Source organism: Cydia pomonella, chromosome 10, assembly GCF_033807575.1.
Source record: "Cydia pomonella isolate Wapato2018A chromosome 10, ilCydPomo1, whole genome shotgun sequence".
In the NCBI taxonomy this organism is placed as follows: Eukaryota; Metazoa; Arthropoda; class Insecta; order Lepidoptera; family Tortricidae; genus Cydia; species Cydia pomonella.
In genome coordinates, this window is record NC_084712.1 from 11,494,782 (window position 1) to 11,518,808 (window position 24,027).

At 36.8% G+C, this 24,027-nt stretch overlaps 1 protein-coding gene across 3 annotated transcripts in view; it reads left to right on the top strand.

The window, feature by feature from the left end:
- Positions 1 to 24,027, top strand: part of LOC133522073 (cell adhesion molecule Dscam2-like) — a 96,376-nt gene that overhangs the window by 62,709 nt on the left and 9,640 nt on the right. For all 3 annotated transcript variants that reach the window (XM_061857270.1, XM_061857271.1, XM_061857272.1), the window contains 12 exons: positions 3,439 to 3,673; positions 4,086 to 4,225; positions 7,380 to 7,450; positions 7,751 to 7,997; positions 9,874 to 10,055; positions 11,682 to 11,805; positions 13,073 to 13,202; positions 13,509 to 13,693; positions 14,016 to 14,192; positions 14,293 to 14,522; positions 14,606 to 14,918; positions 15,046 to 15,274. In XM_061857270.1, coding sequence (XP_061713254.1) covers positions 3,439 to 3,673; positions 4,086 to 4,225; positions 7,380 to 7,450; positions 7,751 to 7,997; positions 9,874 to 10,055; positions 11,682 to 11,805; positions 13,073 to 13,202; positions 13,509 to 13,693; positions 14,016 to 14,192; positions 14,293 to 14,522; positions 14,606 to 14,918; positions 15,046 to 15,274 — 2,263 coding nt within the window. The remainder of the gene's footprint in view (positions 1 to 3,438; positions 3,674 to 4,085; positions 4,226 to 7,379; positions 7,451 to 7,750; positions 7,998 to 9,873; positions 10,056 to 11,681; positions 11,806 to 13,072; positions 13,203 to 13,508; positions 13,694 to 14,015; positions 14,193 to 14,292; positions 14,523 to 14,605; positions 14,919 to 15,045; positions 15,275 to 24,027) is intronic.

Here is a 24,027-nt window from a genome sequence, read left to right on the forward strand (position 1 = left end):
AATACATGTAGTTTTTACACAAAAAATAATCAAAATTCATTTTGTCCCTACAATTTTGAAAGATTGTTTCTTACAGTCCACTTTCAATCATCATGGTGTAAAAAAATAGTATCGACACCACTATGGCAATTATTTTCAAAAGTTGACGCAACTAACCAAGATTCCAAAATGGTATAATACTTTAGGAAACCTAGTCACAACAAAAAACAACGAATTTTTAAACAAGAACCGACATTTTTAAATGTTGATATTAATCACTTTTGAAAAGGGTTGTTGTTGCAAGTTTTAAAATTTCAATGGAAAATGTGGGTAGTTAATACACAAACAACAAACTCTACTCAAAATCTACTCAAAACCCATAGCAACATTGGACGAGCTTCGCCAAAAAATCACACAAGCTGCGGATCATATCAATGGTAGAAGATATGCACGACGGATAAAACGATCATTTCTAAGGCGATGTCATGTCTGTATTAATGCCGGTGGCAGGCAATTTGAACATTTACTGTAGTATTAATAATGTAGTAAATGAATTTAAAAAAAAAGGAAAAAAAATTGTACCATTTCTTTGCATTTATTCAACATTTTTCAACAACAAAAATCCTTTTTTGGGTACAGTAAAAGTGATTACCGCCAACATTAAATAATGTCGATTCTTGTTTAAAAATTCGTTGTTTTTTTTTGTGACTAGGTTTCCTAAAGTATTATACCATTTTGGAATCTTGGTTAGATGCGTCAACTTTTGAAAATAATTGCCATAGTGGTGTCGATACTATTTTTTTACACCATGATGATTGAAAGTGGACTGTAAGAAAAAATCTTTCAAAATTGTAGGGACAAAATGAATTTTTATTATTTTTTGTGTAAAAACTACATGTATTATGGTATTTTTAAGAACTGTGTTAGATAGCAGGGCTACTTAAGTTTCCAAAAACAAAAAAAAAAAACAGTAATATTTGAATATTTGTGACATGGTCGTTAAAAATACCATTAGGGATGTCGATTTTCGATGAATTTCATTTTTTTTCTGTAATTTCTAAAATAATTGAGATATATTTTTTACTTATTTTTTCTCGACTAATCATAAGCAGCTCCATCCTCTGGTGCCGGCTTATCGTTGAGTTTTGGGACACGTTGTATAATAATTTAATGTTTCGACATATTCATTCATCCAGGAATTCTTTCACCGAGTAATATGCTTTTGTTGAGCAAAACGTTTTGAGCTCACGTGTGAAACGTCGTTCAGTACTCAATTCTTTTATTATTTCGGGTAATTTATTGTAAATTTTTGCACCTATTACCCTTAAGGACTTCCCTGACTTCTGAAGTCTATGCGCGGGAACTGACAGCGCAGGTTTTCTTCTCGCTGAGTAGGTCTTGCTTATAGGGAACTCGTCGGGGTTCTTTCTCACATATTTACCTATCTCAAATATGAAGAGCGAAGGTACAGTCATCACCTTAAGGTTAATAAATAGCTGCCGTGCGGGTTCGTCCTCGGGGACTCTAGATATCAACCTGATTACCTTCTTTTGTAGGATGAATGGTCGGTCCCTATCAGCCGCCATGCCCCACAGGTCAATTCCTCTCGTTAGGTGTGCATGGAAATATGCGTAGTATGCTGTCAGCAGGCTTTGTTCCGACAACGTATACTTTAGACGTGCTATAGCGTAGTAGGCAGAGTTCAGTTTTCTACAGATTGCGTCTATGTGCTGGCCCCATTGCAAACCGCTGTCGAAACAAAAACCAACGTAACGAGCATAACTTACGGGTTCTATTTGAATCCCGTTAACAGACAAATCTAGCCGTAGCTGTACCTTATTATTGAGTGAGAAGTGGAGGAGGTTCGTTTTCTCGATATTTAACTGCATGCCGTTAGCTTTAAACCAGTGCAGCAATTTTAGAATTATGCCTTTAGCATTCGTCTGCAGTTCCTCTTGGCTACGACCGTGGATTATTGTACATATATCATCCGCGTACATGATGAATTTTGCAATAGGACTTGGGAACGGCAAGTCATTCATCAGTATCGCGAATATGCTATTACCGACGTTTGAGCCCTGCGGAACGGACCTATCTCCGACTAAGCCACATTCAGAAATCTCGCCATTCACATCAGTGACTTGAACACGGTGGGCTAAGAATGATTTTACTATATCTAGGGCCTTACCTCGGACACCGTAATGCTCAAGCTTCGCCGCTATCAACTCATGGTCAACTAAGTCGAATGCACGAGACAAATCAAAAAATATAGCAGCAACGTACCTTTTTGACTCGAGATGGTCTAATACGATTTCCAGTAGCTTGCGCACTGCCCCTAGGGTGGATCGGCCCGCGCGATATGCGTACTGGTCACCGCAGAGTACTCCTTTTGCGTTTAAAAAGTGTGCAAGCCTATAGCATACGCCTGATTCGAATATCTTAGACAGTGCTGGTACAAGTGATATTGGACGATAATTTTTAATTGTGTCCTTACTACCTTTTCCCTTGTACACTGGGGTAACTCTGATTTTCTTAAGGGATTCGGGATAATTACCATTGAGTATTGCATTGTTAAAATGTTCACATAGTTGGTGAAGAAAATCATGTGGTAAACTGTGAAGTATAGCAGTCGGAAAGCCATATATGTCCTTGGTTCCTTTCGCTTTGATCGACTTTATGATTGTCAATATTTCATGAGTTGAAAAAGGAGACATTGTGGACGCTTGGGGTGAACAAGTGGCGCGGAGCAGGCGCAGCGCTTCCTGTAAGCACGGGCGCAAAGGGGTGTCGCGCACCACGCTCAGGTAGTGTTGGTTGAGTGCGTCAGCCAGCTCCCGGCTGGAGCCGTGTTCGCCGCATACCGCTCGACGCAGCACGCAGAACTCGTCCCTAGTAACTCGGCCTTTGTTTGTTTCAGTCTTAATGACGTCCCACAGGGCTCGGGTCTTATTAGTGCTAGATTCAATTTTATTGTTTATAAACGTTTTTCTTGCTTTATTAATTAAAGCGTTATGTTTGCATGTATAGCATTTCGTAAACTGTATAAGATCTTTATTATGTGGATAGAATCTGACTAGCATACCTAATAGTAGAAGGAGTTCCTTGCTCTTAATAGTTTCGGGATTTGACCACATCTCATCCTTAGGTCGAATGGGTACCTTTTTAACTGGGCAAAAGGTCTCAAATTTACTAAGTAAACCCCTAAACATTGCATCAAAGCCGCCTATATTCTCTTGTGAGAATCTTTCCCAGTCAGAGTTACCTACATTTTCAAGAAACCGCGCTAAGTGCGTTTCATTAGTTATTCTCTTATTTATATGCCTAGTCTGGTTTTTTGTTGACACAATCGACATTTTAAAGTAAAGTAATACAAAGTTTAAGTAATGAAATTTATGATTATGCTTTCTTAAGCAAGCTTCTATTTAAAGTAATATATTTAGAGTTGTGTTTTCATTACAGAACGTCCGAATATACCTGAAGAGGTTCGGATATCAGAAGTGTGGTCTCGAAGAGCGCGAGTCACCTGGAGGATAGCCCGAGGAGCCCTAGTGTCACACTACTCGCTGCAGTACAGGGCGCTAAACCGAGACTTGACTGTGTCATTGGATACGCCACTGACCGGGTTACTTGAAAACTGGGACTCGCCCGAAGTACTTAACCTGACTTTGGCAAATTCAGACTTACTCCACGTCTCGTAAGTTTTCTGTAGTCAGCGTGTTGGTTTTAGTTGAGTGTTCATTTAGTTTTATCAGTAATTAACTCATGAATATTCTTCGTCACATTCATTATTCTTTTAAAGAGTATTAACTTTTGTAGTTATCACAGGTTGCTTAATAAAAGAAGCCACAATTTTTGTCCAAATCTCGCAATCTATTTTATAAAATCTTGTGATTAAATGTAAGGAAACGAAAATGCCACAGACGGCAAACCATTTAACCGTGCAAGTCAAATTACTTCTTAAAAAATAAATAGCAATTGATTTCATTGTATTAAAATCAAGAAAAAGGTGTTGGAAAGAACAATTCAAGAAAAATATCCATGTAACAGACATTTTGACGTAAAATTGTTTTTCATTTAATGTACCTAAGTGAGATAACATGTGGCAGGTCGGAAGGGCCGGGGCGTGCCGGCGCGTCCGTGTCGGGGCTCTCGCCGGACACCCGGTACGCGCTGCGACTCGCCGCCTTCAACGACGTTGGCGCGTCCGCCTACACGTCCCCGCTGCACTTCACTACGAGAGAGGAAGGTCAGCAACAGATATACCTTTATTTAACATTTAAAATCCCCTTTAGTAAACAAAACACGTAGGTATTGCAGGGTTACATGAATATAAAACAAAGACTTAAAAATTAGTTACGGTTTACATGTGCCTGAACAAGAATTCCCTGTGTTTCAGGCAAGAAGTACGATAAACGTAGTTCAAATTAATTTTCATTAACAAAATACACAATATAATTTAGCAATATAATTCTATAATACATAAATCAAATAATAAAACTACCCTATTATTCCTATTGTAAATCCAGTCATATTACTTATAATCATTTTGAAACTATTAGTAGAATTTCTGTCTTCGGACATCATATTTTGAAGGATTTTTCAGAGCGTTTCCTTGATCTTTGTGTAGCTAAGAAATTTGCGTTAAGCCCTATTGTATAGAAAAGAACCCAGACCATTAATAGCCGTACCACGAGACTGCGTAAACTCGAGTGTAGTCCATCTCGTTCGCACTGATGTATTGGTGCGATAGAGAGATAATGCGATCGAGTTCACGCAATCGCAACGTAAATGTCAAATGCCAACTCGTGGTAGTCGTGCTAGCCCTTATAATAAGAACATACTAACTTATATTCATACTAATTACAAAAGGTAAGATCGTAAATTTTATGTGATTTTTTTACATATTCATACCTCTATTTTCCAGCTGATTATGAATACTATGATTACAAAAATATCACTCCTGCAGTTCAAACAATTGTATTCGAAACTACACATTATTCGCTAAAATACGTCAAGCTGTAAATTTCAAAGGAAGCGACATACAAACGAAGTACGAACACATTCGAAAAATGTTATGATCCCTTTGTCAGACTAGAGTCTGTACGGAAAGAGAAGAGCCGTGGAATATAAGGGCACCAAATCAATATATTCTATGACTCTTCTCCTTCCGTACAGACTCTAAACGTAAAAGATGAGTCGGAGCACGATTCAGATTTAACAACTTTTTAGGATTTTGAACTGGTTTTGACACAACCTTGATGATTGGCGCGCATCTTACGCACTCCTTTCACTTCATTTCAAAAGCACCAATCAGCGTGAGCGATATCAGGATCGTATCAAAACAAGCTTGAAACCGAAACCTTAAATTTGAATAGGGCTACCAGTCACTGGAAATCAACCAAATAATTAAATCTTAAAAACATAAGTTACAAGATACATGTTATGCGTGCTCCACACCCCTTAACGAGGTCATGACGTCTATAATAAAATAATGGACTATACGGGGTCGTCCGGTGTTAATACCGACCATAATCGTTAAGCCATTTTATGTGCTACACGTTGTATTACGGGCTCGTAAACTGTAAGTGTTGAAGCATTATTTTGACACGGTATTTTGTTAAATGTCCATTTTCTTTAATAACTACAAAGTTCTAAGTATAATTAATGAATTACATGGTAATTTTTGGGGAAATGGTCGATTTGAATGAACGGCGAACGCGTCGTAGCTTTTAAATGTAGGCGCTTTTTTCTTAAAAATAGACAAAAAAAATATTAAGCTAAGTATTTAGATGGATGTTGGTTCTCACTTCTCAACAAGAAATTAAATGTATTAATTAGATAAAACCTATTTTAGCATGATTTGATTTATTTATTTTCATTACGATAAATAACAGTTTTTTTTTTCAATCAGTCGAATATTTTATGTCTTTGAATGTGGTACATTGTAGGTTGGTATTACATTTTTTGATTAGCACATACTTCTTTATTCTTGTGTTAATCTATATGAATTTATATTATGATGATTGTCAATGATTTGGCATGCAAACATATAATTATAAAATGTCAATAACAATTATCCAAAAAACAAAATAAATTAAAAATTACCGTGAAGTTAAAAACTAAGAAACAAAGAAAACTCAGAAAACTAATAATAATAATTATTATAGGCCCGCAGGGCAGCTTGTGGCTAGCTGTTAGGGAGTAACGACCCCACGGACCCGAGTGCTCGTGAGAGTCGGTCAGGGTCTCTGTCTCCGGCGTGTCTTCGTCGGTCGGAATGGAACCCCAAGGGGACCCGTAGGACTCTCAGCTCTGGCTTGCCTTCATTGGCCGTCCAGAGACGATTGGTTAGAGCTAAATGCTCTAGAGGTGGAAGTGAAAACTTGCATAAGACGCGAGTTGGCACAGTGGCTGTTATCAGCCACTGGGTAGAAAGCGGCGTACACCTCTCGACACCCCTGAGCCGCTCACACCGGTGTTGCTCCTAGTCGTCTTCACGACGGCATTTTTCAGGGGCCCATCTAGTGGGCGGCGAGTCACTGCCTGCCTCGATAACTAGTGAAAACATTGTTATGGCAGGTGTCCGGACCTCTTTGCAATAACCCAGTCTCATTGTCCTCCCAAACTTCAATCCATAGACCGTTATACTGTTCACTTTTACTACAATAGTCCCAATGCCTGCTGCGACCGGTTCATGGGTGTCTATTATTGGGCCTGTGAACGGGTTCCAGCAGGCATTCTACATGACATTAAAGCTCTCCAAGGGGCCTCTACGTGTTAGATCTATATCCCCACGCAAGCCTATCAAAATACCGGGATTTATAGGCCCGTGAAATCCAAGGAGATATAATAATCAATCACATACAAATGCAAAACGGTACCAACTAACGGAGTGTAATCCATACAAAGTTAACACAAAGTTTGTTGATAAATTTCCTCACGAATTTCTTCAGGTGAAAAGTGGATTTTGCAATGGTTGGTTTTCAATTACGTAACGAAAATAAATACTCAAGGAACCTCAACGAGGGTGCGGAGTGTTAGGGTCGGCAACGCGCATGTAACTCCTCTGGAGTTGAAGGCGTCCATATGCTACGAAGACTGCTTACCATCAGGCGGGCCGTATGCTTGTTTGGCACCGACGTAGTATAAAAAAATACGTTTGACACTCAGGCAAGCAAAGCATTAGTATCGTGAATAATATTTTATATATATATATATATATATATAATAATAAAAAATAAACGTACCTACTGCCTCAACGTATAATGCGCATAATTACCCTGTAACATGTCTAATATAACTTAACATTCCCGGAATTCTCTTAGTTAAAACACCCGTGTAGGTATGTTGGTAATATGTAACGACCTGAAAGCGTAAGCGGTGTTTCGTTGATTGTTTAGCTCCCGGCGGCGCGCCGCGAGAGATCACCGTGCGGGCACTCCGGGCGAGGGAACTACACATCACTTGGCAGGTAATCTTCACAATCCGGTACCCGTATTTACAGGTATTACAAGAGCTCTAAATGGCTCACGTTTCCATATTGTTAATAGAACTCTCAGTGGGCTGATAGCAGCTGAGACTGATATTACATATCTGACATCCATTTGTTTATACAAAATCGCTTAAACAGCAAGCGTTTTTGCAAACGCGAAACAAAAAGTTTGTTGTAGTCGTTTTAGCTCCTTAAGGTAGCTTTTTTTACTTACCTTATATTTTAACGAACGTCTCTCATGAGCTACACTGCTTTATAAGTAGTATTTTTTGTTACCAGCCGCCACCTAGAGAATCATGGCATGGCACGCTACTGGGCTACACGATTCGCTGGTGGGTTTCCGAAGAAGGGAAAGGAACGTTGAATGACAGCCCGGGATCCGAAAGCGGCGCGAGCGCAGACGCAACAAGTACGACTCTGCGAGGACTGAAGGCCGCTACTCGTTATGGAGTCACAGTGAGGGCCTATAATGCGGCAGGCACTGGGCCCGTATCACCGCCGCACTATCGACATACGTTAGAATCGCGTAAGTCTAATGCTACCTTCAATATTAGTTCCCAATTTTTCTCTTCTTACTTCATTATCTATAATATATGAGTATATTTGATGTTTGTGAGTGCATATTTAGATAAAACGCCGAAATTTTCAGGTACATTTTTATTTTGTCGATAATAACGGTCATTCTTATTAAATTCTTATTAAATGTCTGTCTAACATCCACTTACTTATCACCTCTTATCAGCTTTATACGGTAATAATGTATTTTTAAAAATACCTAGTAGGTACATATTATCAATCATACTCGTATTAGGTATGATTTTTAATAACGCATACACAATGACTTGCCTCTTCGTATCGTATACAATGTATGTAAGCTATATAAAATTAACCTTTGGTTAAGCTTGGTTCAGAACAAAAATTATCTCGTTAAAGTACGTGGCCAATTTATAAAATCCAAATTACACTATTTTAACAGCGGCGAGGCATAACCGCTTCGCTTTTCAAGTATTGTTTTCAACTTTTGTCATTGCACTCGTGAATAAATCCGCATTGCGCTATCGACAGGAAGCGGCCATCGTAAATTTTCACATCAAAATGCAAAATGGTTTAATTGGACCGTGGCCCCTATATAGGTCAAACGGTTCAGGGCAAATTGATGGCACTTGGAAAGCTGACTTTGTTAGCATTTTTGAAGCTCAAAAGGAATAGTCGATATTGAAATTCAAAGCCACCGAAAATACAAATATAGAGAGTGGCAAAATTGGTATAGTCTTCAGCGAATCACGAACTTTTTGACAATAAAGTTAAATAAGTTCTAAGTGAGCAAAATATTGTTTGCGCAATGAAGAAGAACATCAAAGTGACAATATTACAGAAGACAATATTAAACAAGACTGGGAAAGTAGGTACGATGCTTTGTAAATATAACAAACAATTTAAATTTTGTATGTCGCTTGCTATTCAGATGTTAAAACAATGTACCTACAATGTGAAATCTAAATTATTAGTCAACGACAGTTTCTTTGTTTCCCGCTGTTTAATTGCTTTTTGTGATTAAATTGTGTGAAAACACTAATGTAACACTTATTAATAGTAGTCTAAAGATTGTGACTTTTGTTAGTAAATACGAAATTGTAACACTGTCTGGACCACGAGAATTAATTTTTGAGTTGAAATATTTTTTTTATACAATCACTACATATAGTTTTAATAAACATTTTATATAGTTGAAAATATTAAAACTGGCTACGATCGCTACGGTACAAAAAACGATTTCGTGTTCCAATAGCCCAGACGAGAGGGATCTATTAAACATTATGTAGCTTACCCAGTTAGACAAGTAGATAAGTTTATGTTCCCGCTTTGTATAACTTGCGTTATAAAATCAAAATCCTTTAAAATGGCAATCAGGTATCGCTCAGAGAACTGAAGACCGTTCGTTGCTCTGCTACTGAGAAGTCGAGTCCGTTCGGGCGGAAGCTTCTTAAGTGGCAACCGCGTTCAGGGAGGTGAAAATCTGTAAGAACTACAAAGCTGTATTCGTGTAACTAATAATCAATACATCGCAGTCTGTTTCTGTGTCTCTGTTATTGGCCATTATATATTATGTTACACTGATGATTAACAATATGAAAGCGTTTATAAATTTAAAGTAAGCCTCACGCTATTCGTGGGATATTTACCGTGCTTTGTTGAATTTAGTTTTAATATTTTAGCACTATTGCTAATACCATAATCATGGACTAACAAACTTATTTACCTACTGCGAGCTACTTGATCAGTACTTATAATGTGAATGACTGTAGTATTATCTATAAATCGTATACTTATTAAATTTAAGTATTAGCCAGTGATCGGTATGCCAATATGTACTTATTAAAGTTTTTTGTTTAAATACTTAGCTCCGACGGGGGGTCCTGAGGGGCTGAGCTGTAAATCAAGTGGACCGACATCGTTACGGGCAGCGTGGCGGCCACCTGCCGTAGATGCCAGAGGTGGCATTATTACCCACTACACACTGCAATTCACAAGATATGATGCTGACCCTTTGCTTCCGACTCAAGACGCGTATTTACGAGTTCAGGTAAGGTTTGCAATAATAAGATCTTGTTATTTTTTATAACCATCTCTGGCAAGAACTTCTGTACCGTATGGAGTTCAAATGTTGGATATCTTAATCTTAAAAATTTACAAACTCTTTAGCGTGGGGTGCGCTCCGGTTGTGACAACACTCACTTCTCGTTAGGAGAGTATAGTAGGTCAGGCGTGGCAGATAGAAAACTTATTTTGTTAAAAAAACCAATGAATATTTTTCAGAAGTTTTTAGCCTTCGTCGTTTTGTATAGTTAACTACCGGCTAACAACCGTCCAACTTTTCCAACTCTATCAGGTGTGTCTACTGGCAAACCTACTTTAAGAGGGAAGAATAGCTTTGCGATCCTAACGAAATAACGGTATTTTTTCTATGAAATTCTATTTCGGGAGGAGACGCTTTCCACGAACTAAATCTTAACAAATGACTTTGATTTTGATGTCGATCGCTTCATCGTAATATACTCAAGGTTTGTTGGATTCGCTTAAAAAAAATTTTTACGCAAATTTTGAAAAAAAAAAAGGATAACCTATAAACCTAGTTTTTCATTAAAAAATCATGGAGAGTTGTAAATATTTAGAAGAGGAAAAACATTTTATTTTTTGTATGGATGAGTACCGAGTATATTTAATGGCAATTAGAGCATTCAGAGAACGACTTCAGAAACTTTAGGGAAAGCTAATCTATGCTTTGTAAATCTGTTATAGTCGGCGCAACGTAAGAACCAAAATTAGACATTTATGAATTTACCTTTATACGCTGTGGGCTAGAACAAACCGACAGAATTTAACTACGCGTTAGAAAACATTTGTTTTTTGTGTGCGTATATGTTTTCTGCACACGACACGTCATTACTTTTTATAACTTGGCAAAAAGAAAAACATTACAAGGAATAAGTAAAGTTTATTTATTTATAGAGTTTCCTTTAATACTTTAATGTCTGTCAGTAGGTATGTCTGAACCAAGTCACATGATGTCAGTGTTGCAGCCCAAATAGCGTTTTTCATTGAGTTATTACAGAAATAAATTTTCACAAGAATTGTCATTATCTCTAAATCAAGACCGATTTCAGAAAACTTTGTATGACGTTTAAACTAGTCTCTAAATGCGGTTGACCGGATGCGGTCGGTTTGTATTCTTGAGAATACACCTGTAAAATCTGTCGGTTTATTCGAGCCCACGGTGTATATATGAGGCAAATACCCTAAGGTTAAACTTATAGCCTTAGCTTCGTTTAGAATATGCTTAACTCGCTCGCGCCTTTTCTTTAGACGTCGCGAAGTTAAAAAAGAAGAAACTGCCACGAAATGATCTCTTCTCAGCATGATGCACTCATTCGGTTCACGTGAACCCGCTTACTATCAGGTGAAACCAATGCACTGGAGGCCAATTCGACACATTTAATATCTAAATAATATCATTTTGATATTAAATTGTTGAATTGACCTCCTGTATGTCAATAGAAGCGGTAGTTGCCATTGAAATAAAAATTGCAGCTTTTATGGTTCTACCTACACTAACTATCATCTGTCCTGTAAAAGTCTGGTATTGCGTTAGGATTTCGAATAATACCTTATTTGCACCTTATTTATACAAGGATTTTATTTGATATAAAAGGGTGAAGAAGCTACAATATCCCGACTGACACCATACGCAGAGTACGAGATAAGGGTGCGTGCACACAACGCGGCGGGCGACGGACCCCTGTCAGCGCCGCAAGTGTGCAGGACAGACGAAGATGGTAACTAATTGACACTTAACTACTATCAAGTAGACAAGGGTTTTTCCGTCTTATTGCCCTGATTTGATGTTAAATACTAAACAAATTCTATAAACATACTACGTTGTACAATTGCGGATTATTGAGAATAAGACATCAAATGCACATTATAAAAAAAAGAATCAATCAGAAAAAAATATTTGTAAGAATAAGAACATCTGCGAAAATAAAGAACTGACAATAAAAAAAAATTGAAAATCTGCGATAAAATTAAAAATAATAATAATGCAGACATCGAAAACCAAGACACAAATGAGTATTCCGGGACGGATTTTTTTTTTTTTTTTTTTAATTTATTTAGAAACCAAACAGTCGTATAAACATATCAACAATGCAATACAAACGATGTACCACAACAAAAGGAAAATACAACAAAAAGACCTGGAGGTTCATAAATTATAAATTATGTTAACTGATATAAATATAGTTATATAGCTACTTAATGCAAATTTTTGAATCTGATAGAAAAAATAACTGATATCTGTACTTATATATTAAAACAACTTACTTTTAACTATATCTTTTAGACTAGCCAACGAATTTTGAAAACAATCTACTTCGAATAGATTTTGATTATAGTAACTAGGAACTCGTCTGAAAAAGGTATGCCTGGAATAGTTTTTGACCGAAAAACTAATATGAAACAGCGATCGAGGGCGTAAGGGGTGATGCGGACAACTGAAAGTAACTAATCTTAGTAGATTAGGACAATTAATAATATTTTTTAGAATTTTAAACAGAAACATAACGTCTAAGTATATCCTACGGTTAAAAAGAGAAGGTACACCAAAATGTTTCGCCGCCAACGTTGAATTTACAAAATAAGTACCTGTTCTATAACTTAGAGATTTTAAGAAAATGTTTTGAATTCTCTCCAAACGGTCAATATGGACTTGGTATTGTGGTGTCCAAATTACACTCCCGAATTCGAGGATACTCCTAACTAAAGAATAAAATAATAATTTATAAGTATTTGGCCGTTTGAAGGGCTGTCCTACACGAAGAATCATTCCTAACCTTTTATATGCACGTTTACATAAATTATCAATATGCTCATTATAGTTTAGTTGATTATAATTTATAATTGAAGCAGATTATAATTTTAGTAGAGGCAAATTAACGGATAGCAAGTGAGACATGTTCCAATTTAACTGTCAGTCTCTTCCATCCAGTTCCATCAGAATGTAGAGCCTGCACGAGCTGGTGATGTAAAATTAAATTGTTTCAGTACCAAGTGCTCCTGGAGGCATGAAGCTAATAGCATTGGCCGAACGGTCACTAAGGGCATCCTGGCTTCCACCCCCAGAGCCCAACGGAAAACTGACACAGTACATACTGTACGTGAACGACTTATCAGGGTAAGTAAATGCCTGATCTGGTGATATGGGCCCTTTTCTTCCACGGTATTAGTATAATTAGTCCAAGAACATTACAATAAAATAAGTGTTCATTTAAATAATATAAGTGTCGTATCATTTGATTCATGGGCTGTGAATCTTAGTAGCCTAAATACTTTGACAAAACACATTTGGGTTAGTTTAATAAGTAACCATTAACGAGAGATGTAAACATTTAGGGTAATTTTTTTTATCGTTACAACAAAATTAATTAACATCAATCTCTTTCTTCTGACCGTACAAGTATATTAGGATACTTTTGTACAGATCACAAGATCCAAACACCACGAGAGTGAACGCCTGCACCGAGGGCGAGGGTGTATATACAGAATGTATGAGAACCCTCCGAGGTCTTCGCGCCGGCCGAACGTATGAAGCATGGGTCCGCGCTGCCACCAGTGCAGGCGAGGGACCGCCTTCCACCACCGTCGCTTGTCAGACCAGTGCCTTAGGTAAGTAGACGCTTGAAACAAGAGCACATATTGTACGCTACTCTGCGAAGCCACGAGTTCAGCTAAAAGCCGGCAAAGACACTGTCTAAGCGATGTGGCTTGTGAGACCAACGCTTTAGGGAAGAATAATGCTAAGCAACACAAATATAACAATTTTTCTTAGTAATTTCCCGATAGCATTTGAATCCTATTTCCTGCTTGACTACGTAATTTCATTTAAATAAGCCTTAGTCCCAACGGTATTTAATGTAATTAATTGTAACGTGACGGCGATGTAAACACATACCTAACGTAACTCAACAACAATGTTTTTCTTCTATAGCTCCCGCCCGGATTTCTTCCTTCGGCGATGTAGCAGTTGGAGCTGCCGGTGGATCCTTATCACTAAAATGCGTTGTTGGAGGAACTCCACCACCAATTAAACGATGGCTAAGAGGCGGCAGTCCTTTGCACCCACGATCGCCGTTTCATCTGGATGGAGATGCTCTTCTGATTAGAGGTATTTTATGATTAGTTAAAACTACCATAAAAGTTACGACAGTATTTTTAATACGTTACCAAGTTAAATTGTGTACTTAGTAATTAGTTTTCTCTTTCAGGCTTGGAACTATCTCACGCCGATAACTACACGTGTGTTGCCGAAAACCCTCACGGTTCTGATTCAGCTACGTGGAGAGTTGTAGTGCTACGGCCGCCGGCGCCTCCAGCTCTAGCATTACTTGAAGCTCGTTCGAGGGAATTAGAGCTTGATATGCGACCAGCCCCAAGAGCCCCTGGGCATGCACTGCCTAAATCTTATTCTTTACACTGGCGGCTTGCTGCTCCTGAGGTAGCTAACCTTAAATTTGTCTTTTAACTTGTACTTGTCACAGTGTGGATGGAAACTGTCAGTATAACAATAATTTATTTCAGGGAGAATGGAGGATATTAGCCGCCAGCCCTGGTCCGATGACGTTGCCAAACCTTCGCTGTGGCTCAGCTTACAGGGTTTATGGGTCCGCAGGCGGACCACCCGGTACAGAGATAGCGGTTCGTACCACCGGAGGGCCACCGGTTGCACCTCCTGACTCGAGGTGGATTAGAGTAAACTCCACACACGCAAGATTTGATACAAGTAGTTGGACGGACGGGGGATGCGGGCCCGTGGCGTTAAAGTTGGAGTGGGCTGGATCAGGTGTGGCTGGTGCAAGGGATGTGCCTGTTGGAGGCGAAGTTATTCTGGGCGGTAGGTACTTTAAAAATATTGTCATGTGGCTACGGATAATATTTATTTTACGTAATTTTTACGTAATCTTACTTTAACGTGATTTGTCTATGTATACTTTTATTAAAACACTGGCGTATTATCGTAGGTTTAACGCCTGGCTCGAGATACCGCGTGGCAGCTCGCGCGTCAAACGAAGCGGGCTGGACGCGGGAGGTGTACGAGTTCACCACGACTCCGGCCGAGGGTGGCTACGCGGAGGAAGTGGACGCACCGTTCCCGGCCACGGCGGGAGAATTGGCTTTATTATTAGCTCTCTGTGCGGCCCTGTCGCTGGCTGCATTGACCATATTAGCTATTCTTTTGAGACGGAAAAGGTACGTATTTTTCGATAATAGAAATATATTTTATCTTTTAATCGATACCAGGCTATTTAAATATGCATATCATAGCCCCCTCATATCGTCACTTTAGCTACGTAGGTATCAATTAAGTAACAAACTATTATGATTGAAAACATTGATAATCATTGTCAAGCCTTTGATCACTCATTTCACTTCACTCTGTTTTCTTTTAAAAAATAATTTAAGAAATGAATTTTAAATAACTGCATAAATCATCTATGCTTACCTTTACACAACTATTTGTTGTGTGTCGCAAAAAATTCGTTGATATTAACAATGCATAACTTAATAAAATTGTACTTATTCCGGGATGCTGGTAGTTTACTTCGACGAGTGTTGTATTTTAGTTGTCTGTTGTTATAATTAGATGTGCTGCCTCAATGAAGTGCGAGCCAAGCGAACAAAGGGTGCTGGGCTCGGCATTTACTTTGTTATTTCATTTCTAACAATCACATTAACAAATATAACTCTTCAAGTGGCATACGTCGTTTTTGAGTTGTTGGAATTTTGATTTTATTTCAATTAATCAAATTTGAAATTTTTATCACGTAATCGGTCGGGAGCAGTCCAGTCCTTTTCACCATTGTACAGGCAGCGTCAATAGTAGTGGATGAAACAACGCGCCACAATTATCTGCCACCCTGGAATAATTTTCAAATTGACATAAGAGATTTATTACAGTTCATATTCAAAAGTATCTACTACAGTCTAATTGCTTTACATAAATATAGAGACTTTTCTCTTATCATTAAGTTGTTAGAAAATGGTACCTATGCGCGTAATCTGATACGCTACTGCTACTCGTAACTGTACGCATTGTTCATATTATCATCGTATACGAAAACCCACACACGTAACACAAGGGTGTAGGTACGTTCTTACGACCCGAGCGCAACAGAGTTCAAGGCTTGAGTCAGTCAAATCGTGAAGTGCATTCGCATGCAATTAAGGTTGAGCTGAATCATGAAAAAATATTCAAATACCTGCCTCGGATCGTTAGGTCTGTGATCTGTGAACGAGTTGCTGACACGGGGCCTCTTTGTCGACAATTAAGCGTAGACCCATCGACCCTTTTCACGTCCGTCGTGCTAACGACGTATGACACGAGTTTTAATATCGCCTGTCCTCCAGCAGAAAATATTAAAGTAATAACGCCACCGCTATGGATCCCGCCGTATTTTTGGATAATGTACGACTTAAGAGAAAAATGTGATTTTGTTCCTTGGAATAGGAGGGTTCTTTGACTTTGGTGCAATTTATTGCGTGGCGGCAGCAACTTGCTAGTCCAGTTGATTATGCCGTTATGCCTGTATTGTTTGCTGATAAACTTTAAAATAGTCTAAGTAGGTTTGTAAACAACGCTTTGCTTTTTTAGAGAAGAAAAATGAAATGATTAATCTAATGAATGTTTTATATTAGAGTTCAATTAATTTTATATCAGCGTGTAAATAATCCATAAAATGTTCATACTATTCAGGTTTCTGATGAGAAAAAACATTTTCAAACATTTACAATCGATTCCTAACTAGACACTAAAACGTCTAGATCCTTACCATATATTTGTCTGTTGTCTGTTACTAAAACTCGGTTTAAATTAAAATATACATAAAAAAATTAAGTATATAGTAGCATAATTTATAAAAAGTATAAGCAGGTACCTACATTTACAATCATCCACGATGACGTGCAGATTTGTCAAAACTAACCTTTAAAAACATGATAATAAGAGTCAAGGCACGCGACGTCGTGAATGACACGATCTATACAAAAACACGCATTTAAATACTTATAACTTATTATTAAAACTACAAATCTGGCGATGTTTTCTCATCAAATACATTCAACAAGGTTCAGCATCATATAAAACCCATCCGTTTTCTCTTACGTAAGGGTAGTAAGATGTAAAATATATTCCCTAGTGGAAAAATAGCGAAGTTAACCGAGCTACAGGAGCGAGTCGCTATCACAAATAATTTATGGTTGGGTGCGAACACTCCGCGGAAGAGACTCTACTTGCTTATTTTTATGTTTCACACTCTATAAAGTAACAGAGAGTTTGGTTTTTAAAATACAATACGTGTCTTCAATATGTTTTGATACAAAACGATGATACAAATGTTGATTGTTAATGTGAATTGACATCGACCTAATTATATGTATTACCCTATTGACATGTAAAATTTGTAATTTTATCAATAAAGGGATATGAATATGAATATGATTTTCATGTAATTTATTTTCAACTTAAATATTGAGGTATTTTATAAGGACGTTGTTGTAATTATTAAATGTTTCTCGGTATGTTGTAGACCTTTCATAAGCTTAAAAATGTAAAAAAAAAAAAATTCGTTGCGTTTCCAAAAAACGAAATGACAGAAAAAGGTTGTCAGAGCTCAAGGAGGGTGCGAAGTGTTAGGGTCGGCAACGCGCATGCTAGTTCTCCAGAGTTGCAGGCGTACATAGCCTACGGAGACTGCTTACCATCAGGCGGCCGGCATACTTGTTTGCCGCCGATGTAGTATAAGAAATATATATATATATCCAACTACCACAAAATTTCACGAGAATCGGTTGAGAAATGCGATCTGCAGAGGAGAACATAAGAAAGCATTTCTGCCCAAGCTGAAACAAAGACGGTCACTAACGCTCTATCAATTAGATAGTTTTGTTAATACGTGTAAATTGAATAATTACCTAAGTTAATAGGAACTGAAAAATAACTGTATTAATAAACCCTTCCTATTTAAATAAATCACAATTGTAATGAAAGTAAAGCTATACTCGTATGCATAATATAACTATATCAAAATCTGACAAGCCGTCTAGGCTGTTGCACAGCAGTAACATACGGCCTGATTCGAACAATGCATATAAGATGTCACACAGATGCGATACCGAGCGTGTTTGGTGGAAGAAAAGTCATTTTTGACACTGACTGATCAATATCGTATCGGTGTGACATCTTATAAGCAGTGCTCGAATCGGGCCGATGGTCTCTTACAATACAAACCTGTTAAGGATAATAAGGATATCAGATCGTAAGATGATTGGAGGATGTAACAACTGGAATCGCCTTTAAGAGCTCACACCTCTGTCGAAAACCTTGGCCGATGACGGGTATCTAACGTGGCTATTTGTACGTTACGTACAATAGCCATACACTTGATGTACCTTCCCCCGCAAACATAGGCAGACTGTTATGTACCTACAGAAAATTACAGACAAGGCGTCTCCAGTTGTTAAATCTTCCAAGGTAAGATACCAAATACCTAAAACAAAAACATAATAAAAGTATACTAGATCTTTCTGCTACATAATGAAAGATTTAAGTAAAAACTTTTATATTTAACTATACATATATTTGCTTACTTACATGTAAGTGAATAACAAATACAACAGTGTATTTTATAATTAAAATTAAATAGAAATAATTAAATATGAAGTTCTGCATTCATTCTTTTCACCCGTCTCAAAGCATCATAAAAAGAATACAGAAAACGACTTTATCAAATTACAACAGTTTTCATATTTAACCTTTCGTGCTATATTTCGTGCCTATGAGCAGGCCCTGAAGGACATCAACTCATTGGAGAGAGCACTGCACGACGCCCACGAACAAATCTACGAGCTACAGGAGGCCCAAAACAATGTAGCAGCAGCACACACTCAGACCTTATTCGAAGAACTGGTTCGGCCCGACTCTCAGTTGGTTACCGCACCAATTGAAAACCCTGTGGCCACTACAGATTTAGCCAATGATACCACCACACCAAGGTTAGTAAGTTGCAGCGGAAACAAACTAAAGAAATATATTAAATTAAATAGACTTATTAAAAAAAAACAAAAGTTGTCAAAAATAAATAAATTGTTTTTTAAAAAATTGAGATTTTGTAAAGTTAATGTAAGCTTAGTGGATAAGTTAGATTTATACTCTGCTCAGTTAGAACATAGTAAATTACAATATGAAACTGACACACAGACATTAAAATTAAAAGTTCAGAGTTTGGAGGATTCAATTAAATCCTTAGATGCAATAAATGAGAGTTCAAAAAAAGTTATCAATGAATATTCTTTAGCCATGGATGATTTAATATCCCAAATTAGGCAAAATTCAGAGCGGGTTGAGTCTCTGACCAATGGCCAGTCATGTGCTTGTATGCAAATGAATGGTCATTCGTCGAGTGGAGCACTCGAGCCGAACCTGTGTGACAGTTTGACTCCATCACAACAAAATGATAATAGCTCCTTCCACACTACACAACAAAGCACACCTGAACCTAATGTCATTATGTACTGTGATGAAATTGGAAGCAATATGAGCACATTTTTAAACTATTACTTAAAGGGACTTAGTACAATCAACAATTGTCTGCCTCATAGTAGCCTTGAAAATCTCTCAAAACGAATTTTAAATGATAGTACTATTAATTCAAAGACAACACTGCTTATTCTTATGGGGAATAGGGGTAATGTGAATAAAAATAATTTAATAAAATTCTTTGAAAAATTAAAGACACTTATAGTGAATGAAATTATTATTTTCACATTCCCCTATTGTGATCAAATGTCAGAGGCAGAAAATAACACTAGGTGTAAGTTAAATATATTTTTATATAATCTTTGTACATATAGTGATAAGTTTAGTATAATTGACACTAACAAATTTGTTAGCAAATACCATATGCCTATGGTTTTTTGGACTAAAGGTAAGTTATACCTTTCAAATTATTATAAAAGACAAATAGCTTTGTCGCTATCATATTTGTTTGACATTTCTGCCAAAAATTTGGCAGTTTATCCTGCTTCTATTGAGCAGACCGGTATGAACTTGGTTTTGGTTCCAGTCATAACCAATAATTTAAATTAGCTCTTAAGACAAAAGAATCTGTCTCTGGCAATTTAGCTTTTAGTAAATCTGATGAAAAATACTGCAAACATGGAATGTACATCCACCTGGTGCATCAAAACATTCAATGTATTAGAGGAAAAGATTTACAGATTGAACTTTTTTTGAATGATTATAATATTGATATTTTATGTATTACTGAACATTGGTTGAATAATAATGAATTAATGCCTCAATTTAATAATCACCAGGTGGGCAGTTCGTTCACCAGACTTAGTTCCATACATGGTGGGTCATTAATTATATTAAATAGTCAGTTAAAATTTAAGGAACGTAAGGACATTGTATCCATGTCTGTTGAGCGGACTATAGAACTAAGTGCAGTAGAATTGGAGCAATTTATTGTTGTCTGTGCGTATAGGCCGCCTTTAAGTAATTTTGAAATATTTGAAAGCATAATGGAATCCGTCCTACTTAAAATATCACCTTCTAGTAAGAAATTACTTATATGCGGCGACTATAATGTAAATATTTTGGAAAATTCAACAGTAAGTTGTAGATTGTTGAATCTTTTCAAATCATGTAATCTCAACCACATGTTTATGGAGCCTACTAGAGTGACTGCCACTAGTGCCACCTGTATAGATAATATTTTCACTGATATTTTTCCTACCGCTAAAAATGTAATCAGCAAGTTAGAATCAGACCACTTAGGCCAATTAATGGTGTTTGAGGCTGTAAGGAAAAATACCTTGCGAAAACAAATAACTTTTGTACCAGTAACCTCTGACCGCGTGGAACGAATGAAACAAAGTTTAATTCAGGCGCTACCCTTTCTGTCTTCCAACATGAGTCCTAATGATATGTATAATTCATTCTTTCACACTTTTATGGAAAATTATAATGCGATATTTACTACAAAATCGGTCATGGTTAGTGATGCATCAGTTTTTAGTGAGTGGGCTACTGCAGAGTTACATCAACGAAGACGTGCATTGTATGCCTTGTATGAGGAACGGCGGTTCAATACGAGTGATGAATTTAAGGAATATGTTAAACAATATTCGAAGAAGTTTAAAATAGATTGCCATATCGCTAAGCGTAATTATATAAGTCAAACAATAAAAACTAGCTCTGATATAATTAAAACAACGTGGAAAGTAATTAATGTGGAGACTGGTAGATCAAAGCAAAGGATGAAAGATCTTAAACTAAAAATTGATGACAAAATCGTAGATTCCAGTTTAGATGTAGCAACAGAATTTGAAAAATTCTTCACCGAGGTACCAGCTTCCACAACTAAGAACTTAAATTCATCACCCTCGTCTGCCGTTACACTGTTAGAAGAGAATGTCCCAGAATGTACTAGAAACCTTAATTTTGAACATGTGAGTGCCTCAGATATATTAAAGGCGTTTAAATCAATTAATGTAAAAAAAACTAGTGACCTTTGGGGAGTCTCCGTTCATACTGTCAAATCCTTAATAGAAGTTGTAGCGCCTGACCTGGTAGTTATATTTAATAACAGTGTTGACTGCGGTGAGTTTCCTGATCTAATGAAACATAGTAAAGTCACTCCTTTATTTAAATCAGGTAGCACATCCGACCCCACTAACTTTAGACCGATATCAGTGTTACCAACATTCAGCAAAATTTTTGAAAAAATAGTTTTGAGTCAGTTATTGAAACATTTTAACATTAATAATCTAATGCACAACAAACAATTTGGTTTTACACGGGGTCGCTCAACAACCGACGCTGGTGTTGAGCTAATTAAACAGATCTTCGATGCCTGGGAGGAGTCACAGGATGCTTTAGGTATCTTCTGTGACTTATCTAAGGCCTTCGATTGCGTCTGTCATGAAACATTGATCAGAAAACTGCACTATTATGGAGTAAGAGGCTCGGCACTGAATTTAATAAAGTCTTACTTACACGGTAGAATACAAAGGGTTGATGTGAGTGGACAGCGATCACCGGGGTCATTGGTCTCTATGGGTGTACCGCAGGGATCAATATTGGGGCCGTTCCTGTTCCTTATCTACATTAATGACCTGCCTTACCTAGTAAAGACCCACCATGACATAGTATTGTTTGCAGACGATACTTCACTTATTTTCAAAGTCAAACGACAGCAACAAGCTTGCAGTGATGTAAACAATGCTATTTCTAAAGTAGTAAATTGGTTTAATGTTAATAATTTATTGTTAAATGAGAAAAAGACTAAGTGTATTAAGTTTGTTACAAGTCACATAAGGAATGAGCAAACAGGTGTCATTGTCAAGGATGAGGAATTGGAACTAGTAGATAGCACAGTTTTTCTTGGTATAACTTTAGATTCTAAACTACAATGGGGTCCCCATATTGCTAATCTCTCGAATAGACTGAGTTCTGCAGCTTTTGCAGTGAGCAAGATCCGTCAGTTAACAGACGTGAAAACAGCTCGATTAGTTTACTTTAGTTACTTTCATAGCATTATGTCATATGGTATTTTACTATGGGGTAGTGCTTCAGAGATAAATACCATTTTTGTTCTGCAGAAGAGGGCTATTCGTGCAATATATAAAATGTACCATAGAGACACACTTAGAGATAAGTTTAAGGACATTAACATAATGACAGTGCACTGTCAATATATTTATGAGAATATTCTGTATGTACATAAAAACATTGCCAGTTTTAAGAAAAACTGTGAAATACATAATATTAATACTAGAAATAAGCATAAGCTCGCAGTGCCCTTCACTAGGCTCCATAAAATTAAGAAATCATTCATGGGTAATTGTGTAAGATTTTACAATAAACTTCCTAATATTATAACTGAATTGTCTGTTAGTAAATTTAAAAATTATGTAAAACGTAAGCTTATCTCTAAAGCCTATTATAGCACACAAGACTACATGAATGATGAAACACCGTGGGATTAAGTGTGATTGTAAAGAATGAATTATTTATTGTTATGTTATTAATGATGAAATTGATAATTCAATGTATATATATATACCGTATTTTTTGACATTTAGATTTTATTCTAGAAAGGTTCTAGACTAGTATTTTTATACAATTTTGATGTATGACGATCTTTTTATGAAATTCTTATTATTAAGTTTACCATATCTATAATAGTTCAATGTTTTTTTTAGAACAATAATAACTGCATCAATAAATTGCTCTGATATTTAGATTAAGATGATATTTGTAAAATTTGACGATTTAAAAGTGCTTGTTGCTAGGCCTATTTGAATAAAGAATATTTTGATTTTTTTTTTTTTTTGATTTTTTATATTTAATAAAGTTTGTGTTTGGATAGACTACTAAACACATGTAGTGTGTTTATTTTATGTACTTTTTAGCTAGGTATGTAGAACAATGTATAGATACACATTTTTAAGTTATGTATGCAAAAGAGACCCATTTAATCAATTAATGGTTAAACAGACGGATATATGTGACTGCGGCCGGAAAAACGTCGCACTTTGTCGCTTGCCATAAGGACGCCTTGTCAGATTATTCGTATAAAGATACAAGTAAATCTCGTCCTTATGGTAAGCAACAAAGTGGGACGTTTTGCCGGCCGCGGTCATATATTTAAATATATATAATTAGGTTTGAATTAATTTGTTTAAATTAGTTAATAAATTATGTGCTTTTAACATAGATGCCTATCTAAGCCCTGTTTATACTCTCAAATAATAAAACTATAGTGAATACCGGTTGGGCTCCTTTAACAGGTGCATAAAATTAAACTGTAGCTTGTACTCCTCAAACTGACCAATATTTGTTCAGCTACTTTTCAAAATAACTTGTGTTTTGATTTTTAGTACATTTTGAAGTTTATTCTGAAGTGAAATGTATTGTGAATTTTGTTATGTTTAAAGCG